Below are 22,205 nucleotides of genomic sequence, written 5' to 3'. Positions count from 1 at the left end.
TAGCCAGACTGCTTCCAGCTGATGGGAAAGGCAACAGTAAAACAAATAACTACTCATTATAGCCAAGATATGCAGAGGAGCATTTCTGAAAGCATAACACCCTGAACCTTAAAACAGATGAGCACCAGTGGCAGGCAACCATATTGGCTGCCATTCCTGTCAGGAAGAACAGAAAACTGAGGCTATAACAACGGATCACAAAAATGGACAACAGATGACTGGAAAAATGTACTTGGCCTTGACTTCTGATGCAATATTCAGATGATAGGGTCAGAATCTGCCATAATCCGCATGGAAGCATGGAGCCATCCTGCCTTGTGTCAACAGTTCAGGCTGGTGGTTTTGAAAAGGTGAGAAGGATATTTTCTCTGCACACTTTGGGCCACTTAGTACAAACTGAGCATCATTTAAATACCACAGCCTACTTCACTGCTGCTGCTGGCCATGTCCATCCCTTTACTACAGTGTACTCCCAGTGTACCCATCTTCTTAAGGCTACTTTAAACAAGATAGTGAACTATGTGACAAAGCTCAAATAATCTCAGACTGGTTTCTTGAACATGACAATGAGTTCAAATGACCCCACTTAGGACATCTCAATCCAATCGAACACATTTGGGGCGTGGTCGATCACATCATGGATATGCAGCCACTATATGATGCCAATTTTGTCAATGCAGCCCAAAATCTGAGCAATGTTTCCAGGAGCTTGTTGAATCCACCTATGAATAATTACATTTGTTTTAAAGATGTGAAGAGCTACATGCTCAAAATGACCATGTGAAGGCTATCTGCTCTTCCTGGCATCATAAAGAGCCAAAAGTAGGACTTATATGTACTCTGACCTCATTATTTGAAACTTCCAACATGTTTATTAGGCACAGCCACCATTTTAACAGTATAGTAATAACTGACCCTCACATTTTCTCTGTACAGACAAGTTGTGATTGAATGACTGGCACAGGCCTATAGTTTTTTTTCCTGCTGTATAAGTTACTGCAGATTAGGATTAAATGTTTACATTGTACAATATATACAAGGGCAGCTAATCTCTTATGATGCTCATGTCAAATAATAACCTGCTGAAAAAAGTAACATGGTTTATGGTCTATTAGTCTTCCAAAATTGAATCTATTATTGGCAGCAACTTTAATATTCATTCATGTATTATTTGGTATTATGATCATCTCACAAAATAAAGAGCAGGAGAAATTCCAGAAAAGATGCTTTTTAATATATCGGCAATCTTAATATTTTCAGAACAACTGTAATACATTAGACTTCGCAACATGGTTAAATCCATTTCTTCACTGCTCCAAATACCACACAGTGAAAACCAAAACGGAACAACTGGGAAAACTGCAGTTAATGGCTGCTGCTTTGAACTAAGGCCTTTATGAAGTCAATACGTTCAAATCTTTCACAGCAATTTAAAGCCAAATGCTTTACTCAGCACAACAACTGCTATTTGGAAACTTAAATTTCCAAACAAATATACAATAAAGTTTTAGGAAAAAAAAAAAAAAAAACTTAAAAAAAAAAGCAACAGAAGATTAATCATCCTCCTCCCGCATGTCCACATCTTCTTGCAACTTCTGCACCATTTTGTCTTCCAACTGTTTGGCTTTTCCTGTAACAGACAATGCAAACCATGCTGAAATTATCTTTATTAAAAGGAAAAGTAACCAACAAATATGTATGATCAGTAACTGCATTTACAATGATTCTACTTGAAGAACCTCCATTCTGAAGAAAGGAAAAGCAAGAATAGTAATCTTGTTTCTATTTTATGTGCAGACATTGGTTCATCATCTCTTTTATACCTAATGAGTGCTGCACCATTGACCCTTACCCTGTTTTGCCTGATAAAGTCACACTTGACTGTAAGACACTTGTACTAAAATCACTGTCACCAAATTCACTACATGCACAGTCATATGGATAACTTCATGAGTCTTTACCTGCATGTGGTGCTTTGATGAGGTGAATGTTTTTCTTGACTTCGTTGATGGCCTCTTCTTTCTCCAACTCTTTGCCCTTCTTTAATCTACAGAACAGAAACAGAAACCGTTTAGGCAAGGTAAGTGCTTTTATCCCCAACCCTTAAACATATTTCCCTAATTTACAGAGATTTTAAAAGTATCATATTTAATATTCAATATTCAAAAATCTGAAGAAAGTCTATTAAAGTATTTAAAAAAAATGCTCACCTGTTCATGATAAATCTTGCCTGTCGTTTATGTTTTATTTCGTTCACTTTCTTCATTGCTTCCACTGCAAAAGTTAACAGAACATAAACACATTGCTTAGAATGAGACAATAACCAGAGGTTTATATGAGTGTGTTCTTTCATGTATGTGACAATCAGAACATCTTGTTATAGAGTGATACTTGAAAAACTAGCCCATGGATTTGTTACTGGTTGTCCTAAAACCTCCCTGAAAGCTTTCAGCTGATCAAAGATGCTGCAGTCAGAGAAGGAACAACTAATGAGACAGATCACATTTCTGCTAGATAAAATGTAAAATATATATATACCTATATACAATTTAAAGCCTTTCTACTCACAAAGCTCGATGATACCTTAAAGACCTCAGAGGATTATAATAACCCAATAAAAACTGTACACAGGCTTCAGCTATCAGGCTCCTCTCCTGCCTGGGTTGGGTTTTGCAGGTAGATGCCCCTCTTCCTCTGAGATTAAACTTCCAACTTTTGTTGTTGATAAAGCTTAAAAATAAGATTAGATCCTATGATCCTGAATAATTGCTGCCTGCTGTATTACCTCTTTTCATGCATCTTTCATTCTTCATGTGTTTGTATGCTACCATTACCTTTGTTCCTAGTCTGTCTCACAGTTTGTTGTTTGCCTTCTGTTGCCTCTCTACGTGCTTACATGTTATCTCTTTTCTTTCCCCTGATTGGGCCCCCGAGCTGGGTTCTGTATTTTAAACTCTTAACCTTACATTTTTTTAAGTGCTCTGAGATTTCTACAAAATTTCTACACACAATTATTGTGAATGTTTTTGCCCAAAAAGCTTCTGATAAATAAATATATACATTACCTGTCTTATCCCAAAGCTCCCTGTTATATTTAACAGGAATATTTCTGCGTTTTTCAAACTCCAAAGAGTTATCCTGAAAGACAGCAAGTGTGTTGGTTAAGGTTTAGTCAAACAAATGAACGATGAGATGGTCCTCATAGATGAACAGCTTACCACTGTCAGCTCCTTTCCTGATGCCTTTCTGAATGCTTTGGTCCATCTTGTTTTTCTTGGGTTGCGCTTCTTCTTGAAGTTCTTGTGGCATTTTGATTTGCAGAATCTGAATGTCTGTTTTATTAAAGAGGGAAAAACAATTTAGGGATCACCCGATAAGAAAATGTGTGGATATAAACAAGCACATGAGCAAATGATAGGAATTGAGACATTATCAGCAGTAAAGATATTACATTTGCTGAAAATTTAATGATTGAAATTTCAAGATTGGAAGTGCACTGGCAAAATCAATAGCTGAAATTGGAGAAATGGTTTAAGACGACCTCCAAAAATAACAGGAAAATTATGAATTTACATATACAAACATACATACATATATAGGGGATATAGTTGATACTTTACAACTTAAAAATACATTTTCAAAACGTTTACTGCTTGTTATTAGCACTTAAACCTACATTTAGTGTACATTATTAAATCCTTTATCTAAACAGTCTTTTTGACTTCCGGATTTCTCTGTGTACGAAATCAGATACACTGTGAAGAAGAACTACATTATACATTTTTATCTTTAAGAACAAAGTTATGAAACATTGCTTTTACTGTACTACTGAGTATATATTCACAAATAACCAGAAGACAAGAGACATACGTAAACTAAACACAGGCGAGTTTAATGACCTATAGCATATTTTCCCTACAAACTAAGATGTTTAAAAATATCATTACCGTGGCACAAAAGTCAGGATTATGAGGACCATCAAGTGTTTGTATTAACATTTGTTTACAGCCTACAATTCCAAGCTCCTGGTCTCACACTGAAGCATAAGAGGGCGCACTCACTCCATCAGGAAAAACCGAGGCCCTCCGATTTACACGTCCAGACCCACCCAACAACTTCATGTCCATTAGGTTTGCGAAATAAAGTAATGTGTTTTAAAAAGAACTTTAGTGTCTATTTCTTCCCTTTTCCGTCGCAAATACGATTTACGAGTGTTATTTACAGTTTTCCAGCCCTAACTCCCTGCTTTGGACCCACGTGAATGAATCCAGCACGTTATGTTAGCATGCTAGTATTAGCCGTACACTAACGAGCCACCACTATCAGTCAAAACAGGAGCTTCGGTTAAAATTAACAGCATTGTTCGGGCAAAAACTTGCGCCATACCTTACAGTCGTTCCGTACAAACATCACCCCATGTCCGGGGTACACTGGTCCCGAGCAAAAATAACACTTTTCGATGCGCATTTTCGCATCAGGAGTGCTGCGTGTGGCAGCTGACAAAAACAAGACCGTTCCCTCTTCTTCTGCTTCTTTTTGTTGCCTGACATCCAGCAGTTTGGTGTCTTTACCGCCACCTAAAGACGAGACTTGAAACTGCAGTTATCCTTCAAGAGATCGGAGGTTTTCCTAAGCATCCTAACTAAACTGTGGAAGGAAATATGTAACAAAAATGTAAATAAATAAATAGATTTATAAAATTCAAAAACTAATTTATGTGTATTAAAAATTATAAATAAACAATTTCCAGAAACACATTTAAGTTAAATCTTTGTACATTTGGTCAAATTTGTCAACACAGCTAGAATTTGGTGGCATTGGATGGAAATGTTTACTAAGAAATGGGTGCCTGTGTGACTGTTTCAAGTGTTTGTACTGTTGTGTTTTAGTATTTCTATTAGTTCAGTAGGCCAGTCTGCCTCCCACTTTGGACCCCCACCAATTTGCCTACAGGACAAATCGATCCACCGAGGACGCTATCACCATAGCGCTCCACACTGCGCTGAGTCACCTGGAGCACAGAGGAAGCTATGTGAGAATGCTCTTTCTGGACTTCAGCTCAGCATTCAATCATATCATCCCGGAGATCCTGGTCCAGAAACTGTCTCACCTGGGACTCTCCACCCCCATCTGCCTCTGGATCAAGGACTTCCTGACAAATAGACCACAGTCTGTCAGACTCGGCCCACACCTGTCCAGCACCATCACACTCAGCACCGGGTCTCCACAAGGATGTGTTCTGAGTCCCCTCCTGTTTACACTCTACACATCCGACTGCTCCCCTACCCATCTCTCAAACACCATCATAAAGTTTGCGGACGACACCACCGTGGTTGGGCTCATCTCAAGGGGAGATGAGTCGGACTACAGAGATGAGGTCAACAGACTGACTGAGTGGTGCTCAGTTAATAACCTCCAACTGAACACCACAAAAACTAAAGAACTCATCTTGGACTTCAGGAAGGGCAGAGCAGACCCGGCCCCACTGTACATTCACGGGAGCTGTGTGGAGAGGGTGCACTCCATGAGGTTTCTGGGCGTGCAGATCTCTGATGATCTCTCCTGGTCTGCAAATACCACGGCGGTGGTAAAAAAGGCCCAGCAGCGTCTCCACTTTCTGAGAGTGCTCAGGAGGAACAACCTGGAGGAGAGGCTGCTGGTGACATTCTACAGAGCCACCATAGAGAGCATCCTAACGTACAGCATAACAACATGGTATGCAGGGTGCTCAGCTGCAGACAGGAAAGCACTGCAGAGGGTCATCAACACAGCCCAGAAGATCACCGGCTGCTCTCTGCCCAGCCTGGAGGTCATTGCAAACTCTCGGTACCTCAGCAGAGCTGGCAATATCATCAAGGACCTTTCTCACCCCAGCAACCAAGTGTTTGAACTATTACCATCAGGCCGACGGTACAGGTCACATAAAACCAGGACAAACAGATTCAGGGATAGCTTCTTTCCCAGAGCTATCACCATAGTAAATAAGCACAAAAACAACTGAAACTGCTTAGCTACTCCATACTGTCACCGTCAATTATTATGCTGCTATTCTTACTGTCATTATATTAATGCTGCCATCCTGTATATATTGTACCTACTATTGTTTGTTTTATTGCACCTTTTATATTTTACATTTATATTTATTATTGTATTTTTGCACCAAGGGAGTGGCACTCCAATTTCGTTGTACCCTGTACAATGACAATAAAGGCTATTCTATTCTATTCTAGTATCCTGAACTTATTACATCTCACAGTCTGACTAATGCACTCTAAAACTAATTTACTACAGATAAAGCTAACACCGAATGCCTTTGCTTCTTCAGTATTTTCTGTAAATTATACAAGATTATTTTTCATGAAGTCATGCTGTCAGAGAGATAACCTCCCTTCGGTATACAGAGGAGTCCATGGTGAACCAAGTGATTCTTAGGTGCCTTGGGCATCCCTCCACAATTACGCTTGACAGTTGGCATGAGGTGTTTGCACTGATATGCTGTGTTTGGTTTTCTCCAAACATAGCCAGACATCCCGACTATGGTCTTGTGCAAAGAATATTGAAGAAGTCTTGCATTTTGTTCAGATGAAACTTTACAAGTTACATTGCCATGTTCTTCTTTTAGAGAGATGAAGCCTTTTCCTGGCAACTCTTCATAACAAGCCACACATGTTCAGTATTTTTCATGAACTTTAACATTTAACATGTTAAGTCCTGCAGAGTCTGAGATGTCGCTCTTGTGTCTTTTTGCAGTTTCTCAGAGGATTGCACAGTCTGACCTTGAGGTAAATTTGTTAGAACATGCACTACTGGGAAGACTGCCAACCATCTTGAACATTTTCCAGTTGTGAATAATCTTCCTCACTGAATAATTATGGACTTAAAAATGTTTGGTAATGGCCCTACAACCCTTTCTAAATTGATAGGCAGCAGCAGTTTTTCCTTAAAGTTCATTGTTGATTACTTTGCGCTTTGTCATTGTTCATACATACCTGAATACTGCTAAAACCTCTACTTTTATAGAGGCACAAGATCAAAAAATGAAAACCTAAGTGGTCCTAGCAAACCTCATATGAGCTTTAAAAAAAAAAAAGACAAACTGAAACAAGGGCAACACATTTTTTCCAAGAATTTTATTATCATCATCATCATCATCATCTACTAGTGTGATCATCTTGAGAGTATCAAAAAAAAGGCTTTTTGGAACATTTTAACACATTAAATTCTTTGTTTTGTTGCTCTCTTTGGATCAAACATGTAATTTGGTATTTAAAAGCAGAAATATTTCAAAAAACAAAACATAACTTAAATAATAACAAATACATCTACACCCTAAAATCTACACTCTGAACCTGAATGAAGTCTGCAAAATTATCAGTGGCTTACAAAGCAATCTTTCATATTAAAGCATTCCACAGACAAACTTTAAACTGACCGTAATTTGCAAAATGTCACATTAAAATTAGGAAGTGTTTTTTTTGACATTATTATAAAATGGGTCATCTAAACTATTTAAACATATTACTCAGGTAAAAACATTTTTTGGTGATAAGCACTGTTTTTTGACATCTCAAGCTTAAAACAAAACAAAACAAAAAATCCCTATGTAAAATGCCTTTTCAGCAACCAAACCCACAAATATTATCACATTTAAATGCAAATAATGTATATAATGTAAATGAAAACCAAAGAAAATTACTAAATAATACACATCAATATTCTTTGGTTAGCATTATTTGTTTTAGAAAGGTATCAAAAATTGATTATGTTGCTCTTCACACATAGGGTTTCCATTATGATAGTCAAAATCCTTCATTGTCGCACCTGGACAGGAAACATTATGGAGAGAGAAAGAGAAGTCTTTCCCATATGGCAATATTTGTGAAAGGTGACAGATGATTCTCTGAAAAATATAAACCTCATCATCTGTCACTGGGACGCTGGATCTTTGGTCTTGGCATCAACATTTTCTTACCAAGGATCGACTGAATAAAAGAAAAAAGGCTGTACCCATCTGAGGAAGCAGACAACTCTTTGGATAATAGCATCGGCATCACCGCTGCACTCAGCAATGGTCTAGAAGGCAAATGAAACAAGCCCCGGAGACTCGTGCTAAAGCTTTCACCAGAATAAAGCATTAATAAAATTTACACAGAGGAAAATCAGCGTTCTAAAGGGAAATTTACATCACTGGCACAAACAAAATTTGGGCAAGCACACCCTTAATGTAAATCTACTAAGTTTTTGGCTGCCTTAGAATATCTTCTGTAGTATCAAAAACTCTTTGGGTATAATTTTTCCCGTCTTTGGATGTCGTCATCTAAAGTACGCAAAGCCCTTTGACGTTAAGGCATTATTAAAGCTTGAAGTTCAGTGCACTGGAAACGCCAAACAATACTGTTTGATAAAGCTCTACAAGGTTTGAAAAAAAATTGAATGCACTTTTCATCTTCACAACATACAGGATTCAAAGACAAACAACATGTAATGAAAGCCCTTTCAACCATGAAAACAAAAACTATGCGATAACTTTCGAACACGGTAACAAGACGTGGCAATGAAGTGTTTTCACTTTGTCCCCTGAGTCAGAGATAATACTGCACAATAGGTGGTTAAAAACAAAAGGAGGTAGTAATGTATATAAAGAATAGAACACCGAGGTAGATAATCAGTCTAAAAAGGCTCAACTACATCCTCCGCTCCAGTGGAAAGTAGTTAAATATAATGAAAATGCACCGCAGTACATTTCTGACATTCTCTTTTTTGACATTCATCGTGGGTGAGTTTTGGTTTAGGACAGACCATGCCAAACACAGAAATACAGGTAGGAAGTTGTTTAAAAAAGAATGGAAATAAAAATGTTAGGACAAATGTTCATAAAAAATCCTGAGGTAAGTCCAAAGCAAACGCACACATCTTCCTTTGCAGCAGCAGGATTCCTGATCCCTCGTTTCCCAGGAGATACCTAAAGGGCTTCCACTCAGGAAGCGGATGAGGGAGAAGTGGCATGACTCTGGCTGTTGGGAGAGCAGATGCAGGCCTGATGATGTTAGCAGCTGGCTGCTTGACAAGTACTGGAGACCACATGAGTGGTCTCCGAGATGCCGCGAAGCAAGGAAGCATCAACCTCTTTTTCCACTTTAAACGACTGCTTCAGCTCCAAGACTGCGATACTGTCGTCTGGCCCTAAAGATTTAGGCCTAGAGCTTCGGCTGCTCGACGGGCTGCTCATCTCTTCGTTACTTTCTTCGTTGGAGTAGTGTCCAGAGTCACCCGTCTCTTGGCTGCCCTCACTGGTGTGAGAGCTCTCTGAGCGAAGAGGTCCGTAGATGATCTCCCGTGATGAAGGCGGCAAGGGTGCTGAGCCGAGATGCTCCTCGTATCTCAGAACAGTTTTGCCAGCTTCGTACAAGCTGGCTCTGGTTTCGATCTGAAGATGAAGACAAAATTAAATTAAGATTCAAAAAGAAAAATCTATTTGGGGAAAAAGCTGAGTAAGCAAAAACAATGCCACATCACTTACATCGCTGTCAGCTGGATTTCTGATTTCTCTGTTGAAAAGCAGCCACTTCTTGCTGCTGACTGGACATGTACCATTTATGATGATACTAGATCCACCCTGTAAAAATGAGAGAACGTATGGAAACTACATGAGAGAGTTTTCTCAACAGATGTGTAATCAGGAGAACCCTATTTACTGTTCCGTTTCTCACCTTAGCATCTATGAAGTGATCACGCATCATGGGTATAAGGGCCTCAACATTCTCCGCATGCCGCTCACTGGGAAAACCAGAACGTGGACCTTCAGGAGCTCCTACAGCAATGACTTTATGACTGGAGGATTTTCTATTAGTTAAACAAATGACAATAAATATATAAATATCAGAAAGAATGCTTATGCTTTATTATAGGATTCCAAGTATTTTTTCATAATTTAAAATACAGATAATCAGTACCTTTGTTTCCCCTTACTGATCAGAATCAAAGCACATGTAATTGTACAGGTCAAAGCGATGCTCACACCAACGATGATCCCCGTCATAGACCTCTGGTCTATGTGGTAGAGACCATCAGAGAATACTGGAACATAAATAGAGAACAATTAAAGATCTGCTATATTATAGGATTAACTTAAAATACATCTAAGAGACGGAAAGCAGCTGTACCTGTTTATTATTATTATATTCAAACTCCTGTTAAACAAACCTGCATGTTTGTGGTTCACCGTCAATACTGCATGCAGTACTTGAAGTGAAGTCCGCCAAGCATTTATTAGAAAAACACTTATATTCCCCCCTTAAATATCAAAATACACTGGACTGGATGATATGGGACAGACCTTTGCTCAGACCTCTGTAAACTCTTTCCTGTCGAATTTATGGGATCAGTCACTTGTTTCGAGTCTTACTGAATAAAACATTATGTGCATTTTGGAAGTTTTTGACAGTCCATTCAATAAAAATGAACTGAAATTAAACCTAAAGGCACAATCCTAACAACACAACCTGAGAATCACCACACGGGATTTTCAGTCCATTTCATTTCAGACATAGAAATGCAATGCCTTAGAAACCAAAGCCAGATAAAAGTATGTCTGACCTGTAGTATCTGGAAACCAGTCAGAGTGTCTGGGATTTTTGCTTCGGTGGACGTTTCCTCGCTTCGGTGCCAGCTCCACGATCTCAGAGAAAGGACCTTCACCCACCTCATTGGAGGCAGCTATTTTTACAAGGTAGACATTTCCTGGCTCCAGCTTCTCCAGCAAGGCCATCGTATGACTCCCTATAAATGACAGCAGAATCACACAGTAGAGATTAGATCATGGCTGTCAAACATATGGCCAGAGGTACAGAACTAGAACACCAGAAGATCCAATTTGTCCACTTTGCTTTGCAAAATATTTCAGTCACAAACGAGGAGATCATAAATTTGGGACTTTTCATTGTATGTTTTAATTAAGTATGGCGGCAAAGACAACATCATCATATGCAATTAAGAGGTAAAGTATATCAGAAGGAGGAGGTAAACTGGGTGTGAAACATTTTTTCACACTCAGTTTTAGTTTAGTTTGACTTAACTACAATAACGTTGGCTGGATCATGCAATCCCCCAAAGAATTCTTCTGAAAAACTTATTTAACACATTATAAAAACAAAGTAAACTACTTGCCCTCTCTCTGGACTTTTTGCCAGTGTCCAGCAATCCAGTCTTTTTGTGAAGCATACAGGATGGTATAGCGTGTAATCACCACGTTGGACTCAGTGGGCTCCCTCCAGGACACCAGAGCGGTGTCTTCCTCAATCAGAGTTACTCGCACTCCTGCAGGAGGTTGGCTTGGTGCTAGGCACACAGAACACAGAACAACTGAGTACACTGGTGAAAAATATGCAATGAAATGATCAGAAAGAAACAGGAAGAAACACATTTACAGTAAAATGACGTTGCACTGATATCCAGTTTGTTACCTGCTGGGAGGGTTTGATGGTAAACTACAGAACTCCAGGGACTCGACATCTGGTCCACATGAAGGCGCACCACAAACTCATAACGAGTGTTTGGATCCAACTTCTGAACTGTCACACTTTGCTTCGTACTGCAGAGAAACAAGATTCCCACATCATGGCAATTTGGCAGGAAATAGCCCAGAATGCATTCTCACAAATTACATGAAATACATGATGTGAATTATTAAAGTGATGTACTCATCAAACCAAACTAAAAACAGGCTTCAATTCTCATGCCTTTGGGAGGTTCTTACGTTTGCAGGTAGTGTATTGCAAAGACATTATGAGTGCCCACAGGTGTACAGCGGACTGTATAACTGACAGCCTTGCCAGAGGGGAAAGGAGGATGACTCCAGCGCAGGGATACTGCAGATGAATTGCCGTCCAAAACAGTGACTTGATTTGGAGGTGGAGGAGCTGCTGCAAGTTGGTCTCTAGCCGCTAAAGGAGGAAAGAACATGAATCTTTTTTTTTTTAATTTACAGGCAAAGGTTGTATTTCATTTTTAGTGTCAGCCATGAAAGTACTGAAGTCATTTACTATAAATACACACACACATACACATAAAATAACTTAATGTTTGAAAAATATTTATATTAATAGAGTCTCTGGGTTTCAAAATGATACATTTCTTTTTCTTTCAGTTGGTGTGGAATAGGGAAAAAATGATCAAGCAGCATTAAGTAAAGCTGTTAGTGGAGACCTCAACAAACCATAATCAGAAGACCAAACTAAATGAATGAAAACACGAAGAAATTATTCATCTAAGGCTTGTGTGTTGACAAGATTTTCACATAAAGGTTTGGGTTGGCTGCAAAAGAGCAGTCTTTGGGAATGGATGATTTACACCAATACTTACACACACATCCTGGGGTACTGATGGTCTGGTCTCTCTGATGACCATCTGCAACTTTGCTGACAGCCAGAATCTTGACGTGATACTTTTTCCGTGGATCTGGAAAGATAATATTCAGATTTTAGCCATTTTAATGGACATTTTGCTAGAATAAAAACATTTAATAATTAAAAAAAAAGCTGCTTTAGTTGAAAATATTGTCTAGTAAAGCTGAAGGCTGAGAGATCATGGTGGTTAATAAATGGAACAAGATCTATTTAAAAAAAAAAAAAAGAGTGAGAAGGGGACATAAAGACAATTAGCTGCAGGAGGGTAACTGCTGGTCTTAGCTGGCCATCCCCCATGTATGGACAATACATGGCCTCCTGAGTCACTCCAACCTTTCATTTGTCTCGTGGTGTCATGTGTAACGACCATGAGAAAGCTCAACCAGGCCCAAGCCAATGTAAATAAGGTGACACGCTCAAATCTCCAGCATGAATGTTGTCACTCCATGATTCTGCACTTAACTGACTTTACAACTATGAAGCTCTGATACCACAAGCTTGCTTTAATATACAATACAAATTACTGATGTCCACAGAAATAAACAAAGGTGGATGAGGTAAAATATTTGAATAAGACTTTCAGGACAGCCACAAAAAAATCTGAAGTAAACAAGACCTCTAAGGTCTGAACTTTTCATTTAAAAATATTCTGTCACATTGTATATTTTAACTTGAGAAACTACCATTTTTCCTAAGCACCTAAATCAGGATGCTTTTAGGGAGCGTTAAAATTTGTAATGCCTCTGGAGTGAAAGGTCATCCTTTGGGTATTGACCAGTGAAGGCAATATGTCCAGGCCTGTTGTGGGGGCTGGGGTAGGGGCAGCGTTCAGCTGCTGGGATTGTGGGCCCATGGGACAGGAGGGGGGTTTGACTGGGGTCACCGGGTCAGGGCAAGAACAGAAAGAATCCAGGGGCAGGACTGTGGGATAGGAGGTGGGCCTCTTTTGTTATTTTCTATCGCTTTTGTGTTACAGCCTTAAACTTGGAGCAACAAAAGTTCAAATATCAGACTAATAGCCACTTGTGATTTTTTTTTACTTAATACTGAAGAGTTTTGGATTTTTAGACAGGTTAGTAACACAAATAGATTTCAAATAGAAACATGCAAACTTGTCCCATTTCAGCTTATTTGGGACTTAGAAATCAAACTGTGCTCAAAGACTAATATTTGAGATATATATATATATATATATATTTATTATCTGTGGATTATTTAAATGGACATCAGAGACAACTGGTGGGGGTAGGGTACTAATCCAAGTGTGCTGTCCCATGGCTAGAGGTCAGTGGCTTGCTCTGGTCTTTGTTCATGTGCACTAGTGTCCATCTGAAAAAAGGGTAGCGGCCAGGGTCTTACATGCCACGTCTGGCCCTGGACAAAACACAATGGCTAAGCATAATTATGCAAGGCCCAAGATGGCTAGTAGTCGTGGGAGGGACATCTGGAACCTGACCTCTAAACCTGGGAGCCTCGTACTCCAGCCTGACTGGAGAGTACTGCTGGTTAGGCAGGAGGGGTCAGCACATATTGATCAGGATAGGGGGTGGAAATGCAAATGCAGAAGCCGACTGCCCATCGAATTAAATTTGAGTGATGCAAAAATGGCCCATCACTCTCTGCCATCTCAAATCAAATCAAATCAAATCAAATCACTTTTATTGTCACATCACATGTGCAGGTACACTGGTACAGTACATGTGAGTGAAATTCTTGTGTGCGAGCTTCACAAGCAACAGAGTTGTGCAAAATACAATAACGTAAAACAAGCAAAATATAAAAATGGCTAATCTAAAAAGTAATAAATATATGTACAATATGTAAAGGTATATACATTACTGAATGTGTGTACTAAATATGTTTTTCTACGTGTGTGTGTTTGAGTGTGTATATAGTATGTATATACATGTTTTACAAATGAAATAAAGTAAACAATAAAATAAGATATATAAAATCTCCTGTCCAAAGCACAGGTGCAGATAAAGGAAATTCACTAATCGTAAACATTTTTTTAATTTACTCCTGGGTTCTAGGCACACTCACCAAGGCCACCAATCGTGTACGTATTGGTTTGAGCCTGCAGCTGGATGTCGGGCTGCTCTGGTTGTCCTTCCTCGTGGTAACACAGCCGATAGCCCTGAATAGCCACAGATTCAAGGGAGCTTTGCCAGCGTGCCACAATGGAGGTGCAGTTTAAAGCTTCAAGTTGAAGAATAGGGGCTGAAGGCACTAAGAAGGCAGCAGAGAGAGCACTCATGAGAATTATGAGACTACTGACATAACAGAAAACAAAAAACAATAACAACAGGACAGCCAAAGAATGGATTGACGCTGCAGTCAAACCAAGAATTCCCTTTCGGTTTTAGTGTTTTACAACAATGTGTAAATATAAAGCTAAAATTCAGCTCTGGTGGAAAAAAAACAACCTCCCCAGCACATCAGGCTATGAAAATAGGATATTCTTTCCCCCACATAGATGCCTGAGGCCCTCTCTTTATGACCCGTGACTGAGGCCAATCTAGCATCACTGACAGCAAAGGGCAAAGGTTTCTGAGTAACCAACACAAAGACTGTGGGACAATGCTAAAACAGCAAACTCCAGTCATATGCTAGCCACTCTGCATGAACTCTAGTGTCCTGGTTTTCAAAGAGCAGCCAAACAGCGATGCCACAAAAGAAAAAAGGTTCTGCTAGTTACACGTTTAAACACCATCTGATTTCACTTTGCTGTAGCATTTACTAATTTGCTTTTTAAACTTAATTTATTTTTATACTGCATGAAAACAGGAATAAACTAGAATCACAATCATGTGATGAGCCTGCAGAGACTTTTTTTTTTTTTTTAAAGCAACTAAATGTACTTTTTTTTCTTTATCAGACTTCTGCTGGTTTACCTTTGTTGCTGGAGGTCTTAGGCGTACGGTGTGATGTCCATGCTGAGGGCTCACACCAACCCACTCGGGTGGCTGCGGCCATGCGGAGCAGGTAGATGGTGTCAGGCTGCAGCCCCTCCAGCAGGTATTCAGTGCTGTTCTGCAGTAGCTCTACAGATGTGACGGTGCTGTCTGCAGCTGTGCGATAAGAGAGTCTATATGCAGACACACGACCCCGGCTCACCTTGGCTGGCAGTGGCTGCCAGCTCACCTGGATGTCTGTTGTGCTGTGGCTGGTCAGGCTCAGCTCCGGAGTACGAAGAGGCACTGCAGGGAAAAAAAATTGGATATAGAAAATGTATTAAAAACTAGAGATTTTTCTACTTATTGTTCAAATCAACCAAATTTTCTTAATAAAAATCTGATTCACAACACTACAATCTTGCTAATTTCCTTTCAAAACATGCTTTGCATACAAGCTAGCTTAACTACAAAAATGATTTACTGCGAGGAATGTTGGAAGCGCTTCAAGCTTACCATCCTCCAGGGTATGTTGACTGACTTGGTCTGACATTCGACTGGCTCCCATTGGCATATAAGCTACAATGTAAAAGCTGTAGTTTCGAGCTGGCTCCAGGTCATCGATGATGTAACTGGTAGTGTCGTTGCCAATAACAACTTGGTATTCTTCGTTGTTTAGACCTGAAAAGAAAAAAAAAATCATACAGCAAGTCATTAATTAGGGTAAGATTATCCACAAGAGAGTGAAAAAAATAAAGCGAGTTTAACTTGGTAGTTAAGTGTGCGTCCTATAAACAATCAGTGCTTGGAAAGAATTCAAGTTTCTGAATTCTCTTTTTTTGTGTAAACGTGTAATGAAAATGATAAACATACAATTGATTCCAGCCAGCATAAAATAAACCCAGTTTAACATCTAAAAGACATGATTTATTGGAGGGACTCAACTATTAATTTAATGGTTAAAGTGAATACAATCTTACAACTTTAGTTTGCAAAACTGTGATTTTTTTTAAAGCTCGCTGTCCCTTTAAGTCCAAGCAGAATGAGCTAGGGAGTGGACAAAGGGCTGACTAAGCCTGTTGTTATTTAAGTGAAGTTGCCTTGACCCCTGCGCTGTGCAGCAGCAACAGATGGCCTTCACCAAGGAAAGTTGATCATGTGAGAGTGTGATGCAGCATAATGTGGCAGACCCGTCAGCCTTTTAAGGCCCAAATTATGTACCATTAACCATCTTTTTCCTCTCTGTCTCACCTTCAGCCTTCATATAATGGACAGAGTAGGCAATGACTTTGTCCGCATTGTACAAAGGTCTCTCCCAGGCCAGTAAGATAGCAGAGCTTGAGATGGTCTCAGCATGGATATTTCGCGGAGCACTGGGCCTGTCCTCGGACATGACAACAATAAGGCGAGCCAAGGATAGCACAGATCCCTGTTCATTCTCTGCCACACACTGATAGATGGCATCATCCTCAGGGATGATCTGCGTAATCACCAGTTTACTATGAAACAAAAGAAAAAAGGAAAAAGAAAAATCAGCAAAGCCAAAGAAGCCAGCTTATTTAAGCAGGTTTGTCTTTCATAATGTTTAATTAAATTTAAGCGTGCCCAAAACTCCTGTCTATACTTTACCTGTTGTACATCTTAATCCTCCCATTTAAGTGAACTTGTTCTCCATTCTTCAGCCAGGTGATGCGAGGTGTGGGTACTCCCTCTGCTTGGCACATGAACCGGGCAGTGCCTGCCCTCGGACGGGTCTGGCTCTCAGGTTTCTCAACTATGTTTGGTGGCACTGAAACAACAGCATAACAGAAGAGCTAATGGTTACCTTTTATTAAGCCATGGAGTTCTAACTGTGTGGCATCTTGCACCTAACACATTTGTTATTTGGATGTATAAACATTTGCAAAACCTTTAGTTATGAGTCTGTATACTGAATATAAGAACCAGGCCAAAGATGTGATCTGAAGACATCTGTGGTGTAATCATCAAAGACTGATCATTACCCAATACTGTGAGGTTGGCTGCAGCAGTGGTGTGGTTGCGGGTTCCAGGGGTGGTGGCCCTGCAAATGTAGACTCCGCTGTGCTTGGTACTGACATCAGCAATAACCAGGTTTCCATTGCCCAACACTTTGGCATTGTACACATCAATGGGTTTACTGTCAGCACGGCTCCAGGAGATGATGGGCCGGGGATTGCCTGTGGCCACACACTCCAACACCACCGTTTGGTGAAGAGAAACTGTCACATTTTGAGGTCCAGCAATGATTCTGGGTCTCTGACGTAGTTTAGGGCCTGCATCTTCACAAGAAAATGTAAACAAAAAAAGTCAGGGAATGACAGTGCTTAACATTCATTCCTAAAATGCAGTCAGTACAATTAATTTACCTTGGTTGACTGTCAGTGTGGCCTCTCGACTCTTCAACACACTACCGATGTTAGTTGCCACACATTGATAGTGTCCGGCATCCTCCAGTTGTACATTGTGAATCTGAAGAACTCCGTTTGGCAAAACAGTTATTCTGAAAACATACAAAACATACAGTCTGGGTCAAACTAGAACGCTCATGTGAAATCCAACAGAAGATGGAGCTGTAGGCTAAAAAATAAACTAATAAAAATGTGCCTAAATAAGTTATAATTATGTTTCTGCAGTTACCTGTCTGTCTGCAGAGGCAGTGTCCTTTGGTTTAGCTCCCAGGTTATGGTAGCAGGTGGGCTTGAGATGACTGCACAGGAGAATCGTGCCACAGAGCCCACAGTCACCACAACAGGCACAGGATGCAACACAAACTCTGAGATACCTGTGAAAAAATTAAACAATCAATTTCAACTAATTAATTTGTATTAGTACCAGATGAATATAATGCATTTCTTTTGGTAAAATATACATTATGCATGCAATGCCCTGACTTTGATGAATGGTAATTGATTACATGAAAGGTACTGATTTTATTTTTGTGCAGATGAGCTATGAGGTCCTCTTCTGACCAGCTGGCCTAATCAATGGATCAGTTCAACAATGACACTGAATGATGCATTATTATATATAAAAAGTAATCAATTCACTTCACATAAAAAAAACAAAAAAAAACAAAACTGTAAGCAAAAGTAGACATGAGAAATGGCGAACAATGCTGAACTATAACGCTGTGGTTATTTTTTGCACACACATGCAACAATTAGCTTTTCTTACACATATTTTAGACATTTAAATCTACTTTAAAATTACAAAAACAGTGCACTCTTTATCTATGCACTTCCGAAACGTGTTTTAATAGCCACCACAAATAAGCAACCACCAATCTGCATTTAACTGAAGGCTACAAGATATGATCAATGATCTTCATTTATTAAGGTGATAACCATCTCCCTGCCCCCTCACTCACAGGAAGGAAGTCAATATCATGTTAAAGGAAATCAATGCTCTGTTTACCCACTAAAACTTCCACATTCAGATTCTGGGATTTAGAACATCAATAATTGAAGAGCAATGCTTCAATTTAAACTCTCGTCTCATCAGTATCAAACAACTAAAACTTTGATTCTGTATCTGTGAGGCGAATTAAAGACTGCTTTTTGAATGGATTTGGGAATTGTTCCTCTGAACTTGCAATAAGGGGTTGGTTTAAGGTTAATGTACAACGGCAAAATATCACAAAAATAAATACACTTATTTAGTCGCCAATCATTTGTCTTATTGTGAAGTCTGTTACTAGCCACATGCTCCTATTTCTGACACCAAGACAAGCTGGTGGACATCCTGAAAACACACACAGCGTCTGGTAGGACGTTAACAATACGATGCTGACCACCTGGTTTTGCTCTTGTAGATGGAGGGTGTGGCCAATCTGCTAATATGGTCACCTCTGTTGTAGACTGCAGATCAATGTCTAGGTCAAACAACAGAAAGGTCTCTCGAAAGAGGTCAAAGTGCACTGCAACCCAGTGTCAATTCCATTTTAGCCCAAACTGGCCAGATCGAAGCCAGTTTACTATTGGTCAACCAAAGAGACCTGGTGATTCAAATGTGAGGGGTTTTTCCTCCCCCAAATGAGATACTTGTAATGATCTGAACTATTGCAAATAGATTTTATATACATATCAAAGGGCAGGCCAAAATTTAAAGCCACACCTGTGTTCATATTTGCAAAAGAAATAGTTTCTATGGCCAGCTGGAACATAATCAGATCTTCTGATTGTCAGATGAAGGCACAAAGTGTGAGAAAACCTAGCTGGCCTTTGCAGCTGTTTCTCCCAACACTTTTATTCCTTTTACATGGTTTGTGTGGTTTTCCCTGCAATGAACTGATGAGTTTTACCAACTTAGAAATGCCATCTTCCTTAAAAAAATGTAAGCATTTTTGTGTACTAATGTAGTAAATTTCAACTCCATTCATAATTTTTTGTGGCACACCATTTTGAATCAACTGTTGTAAGCAATGTTCAGAAAGACATGATTTCTGACATCTTTCCAGTTCCTGGATTTGTTAAAATTGGGGACTTAGTGAAAGAAATAACCTTAAAAAATGCCTCCTTTTATGTGGAGGATCAGGCTCAATCACTCACATGACAAACTGGCCTTTCTTTAACAAAAGCGCTGTGCTTGACAGGGCAACAGAGAGGCTGATCCAGTGAAAGGGGTTGTGGGCTGGGCAGAAGAACAGCAGGCCAACCCAGCTAAAGCAGGCCTGTGACATCACAAAGCCTTTCCCCAGCTGACCCCTGACCCCAGGACCTCTGGACAGAAGGGGAGCACAGAGGAGCCCCATCCTCCACTCCCCTGCCTACAGCTGACCAAAAACCTTTAACCCTTTCACAGACAATGGCTGAATCCCAAACCAAACTTGACTTTGGAATATTTTTAAGTGGTCACCTTCTAGAAAGTCTTATTAAATAGAAAACAACTGCAAAGAGTGCATTTTGGTGGAAAATCAACAGCGGGGATGAATTTATTCAAACATAAAAAACTGTTTTTTTCCTCCATCAAATGTCCAGTGACAGGAACATGCACTTGCTTCTGTTTGCTAACCCATCAGGTTTATGTGTAGATGCCTCTCTAAATGTCCGTACTGGGCAAATAAATTGTAAATTTTTTTTATTGCTTTGAATCTCATCTTCTTGGATTGAAGTTGTAGTTTTTTTTCTAATGCTGAGTATTAATGCTAATCTCTATAACCCCAGTGCCCTCTCAGTATATTGCAGAGGCCAGTACTAGTTTCCATGACACCCGTCATGGGATATCCCCTTCTAAGAACTATGAAAAGTGTCCATGGTAGACCAGGCCCATTGTATAGACACAGCTGTCCTGGCCACTGATATGTGGACAAATAAATGCCCCAGAATCAGGCCTTTTCTTCTGGATCAGTCAGGGGCACTCCAAACAAAGGCTTAAAGGCAAATGCCTTTCAGAGATTCCTTGGGGTAGCAGACCATCCGCCAATTACACACCACTATAGTCCACTCATATTTAAAGAAAGGAACTGATAATACCTTACTTTTGGCACTATTTATAGGATACATACATAAAATGTGTGAGTGATACTTAGTCAAAATACAGAAAACCTGGTCTGCTTGATTATGGAGTATTTATGAACCTTTAGATTTACCCCCCATCTACATTTAGCGGTCTTTTACAGTAATTTTAACACTGGACTAGCAGCTTTTAATTCTGACACAGAAGCTTGTGTTTCAGAGGATCTTCCCAGGAAAATAAAAGCAGAGGGACTGAGGTACATCTGCCTCCCCTTTCCAGGTTTGTTGTCCATGAACTTGCCATTGTGATTTTTGCATGCTGACAACACCACAAAGTCAATACCACCAGCAAGTCTAACCAGTCATCACACTGATCAATGGAAGAAAGTCCACGTTAGGAAATTCTTTCACCTGGAGATCCATACTCACTTGCGATAGTCAATCGTGATCTTTGGCTTAAGATAGCTCCAAATTTGTTTTGGGAGAGGCACTGGTAGAATCCTTCATCTGAATCCTCCTTGGTATGCTTTATCTTTGGTATGTACAAGGAGCCATTTGGCAGGAGGTGTATGTGCTCACTTTCTGCCAGCTTAACCCCATTCCTCAGCCACTTGATGGTGACTGGAGGCTGTCCATGGGCCTGACAGTCCAATACAGCAGGGTCCTTTGGTAATACAGTAACATCACTGGGCTCTGTGATGAAGGACAACTCGCTAAAGCATAAAACACCTACAGGGAAAGAGAGGCTGCATTATTAAGAAGAGAAGAAGACTAAAGCAGGTCATATTTACTCTATAACCTGTCAGAAAAACCTCACTGATTACAGGATAATTTTTTATTTTAAAGACAATCCAGCATTATGTAGTTGACATACATGCATTTTCTCAACATAACAAACTCTATAAAAAGCAGATGCATGTCTTAATGTTAATATTTAATGTGTTAGGACAATTTATAAATCGGAAACAATGATGTGAAAATATTATCTGACGTGAAAGCTGAAGGTACGCGTCCCAAGCGACGGAGCTTTATCGCCTTAAAGTTAAAAGTTTAGCGACATGCCATCTTATCGCATCTCATTCAACGTGGAACAAAAAGCAAAGCTATGTTCAAATAACAGAGCTAAAATAGTTTGTTTCAAAGAAGAACGGCTGTAGGCAATATAAGCGTAATGTACAATCAACGGTAGAGGTGTGTGGACAGAAAAGGTCAAGCGCCGCTAAAAGTTAGCTCATTCCCAACCATAATATCAATAATTTAAAAAACAAACAAACACTTACTTGATAAAGGAAGACACAAAACAAAAAGCAGCCAGTGCCGGAAAATTTTCATCTTAAAATTTGCCATTTATCCAGAGTGCTCTGTCATTTTCCCCCCACCGAGCGGACGCTGCTCTTCTCCGTGATGCTCTCAGATCCCCAATGACGCTTCTG

The 22,205-nt window shown here is 39.7% G+C and overlaps 2 protein-coding genes across 2 annotated transcripts; both read right to left on the bottom strand.

The window, feature by feature from the left end:
* Positions 1-1,212: 1,212 nt before the first annotated feature.
* On the bottom strand, positions 1,213-4,525 carry rsl24d1 (ribosomal L24 domain containing 1). Its single transcript, XM_063481059.1, has 6 exons — positions 4,387-4,525; positions 3,219-3,332; positions 3,066-3,138; positions 2,211-2,274; positions 1,962-2,047; positions 1,213-1,630 (listed from the first exon to the last, which is right to left on the bottom strand). Exons 1-6 carry the CDS (start codon positions 4,465-4,467, stop codon positions 1,554-1,556), a joined length of 495 nt encoding a protein of 164 aa, XP_063337129.1. The 5' UTR covers positions 4,468-4,525; the 3' UTR covers positions 1,213-1,553.
* Positions 4,526-9,046: 4,521 nt separating this feature from the next.
* LOC134631809 (protogenin B-like) lies at positions 9,047-22,119 on the bottom strand. The gene is made up of 19 exons (XM_063480363.1): positions 22,053-22,119; positions 21,202-21,501; positions 17,957-18,101; positions 17,686-17,819; positions 17,302-17,598; positions 16,928-17,087; positions 16,550-16,797; positions 15,815-15,979; positions 15,299-15,604; positions 14,448-14,633; positions 12,361-12,456; positions 11,756-11,942; positions 11,463-11,590; positions 11,163-11,337; positions 10,597-10,775; positions 9,954-10,077; positions 9,711-9,843; positions 9,521-9,616; positions 9,047-9,427 (listed from the first exon to the last, which is right to left on the bottom strand). The coding sequence occupies exons 1-19, from the start codon at positions 22,117-22,119 to the stop codon at positions 9,047-9,049; spliced, it is 3,507 nt and encodes a 1,168-aa protein (XP_063336433.1).
* Between the last annotated feature and the right edge of the window lie 86 nt (positions 22,120-22,205).

The sequence above is a fragment of the Pelmatolapia mariae genome, linkage group LG7 (assembly GCF_036321145.2).
Source record: "Pelmatolapia mariae isolate MD_Pm_ZW linkage group LG7, Pm_UMD_F_2, whole genome shotgun sequence".
Taxonomy (NCBI): domain Eukaryota; kingdom Metazoa; phylum Chordata; class Actinopteri; order Cichliformes; family Cichlidae; genus Pelmatolapia; species Pelmatolapia mariae.
This window is presented reverse-complemented; position numbering and strand designations above follow the sequence as displayed.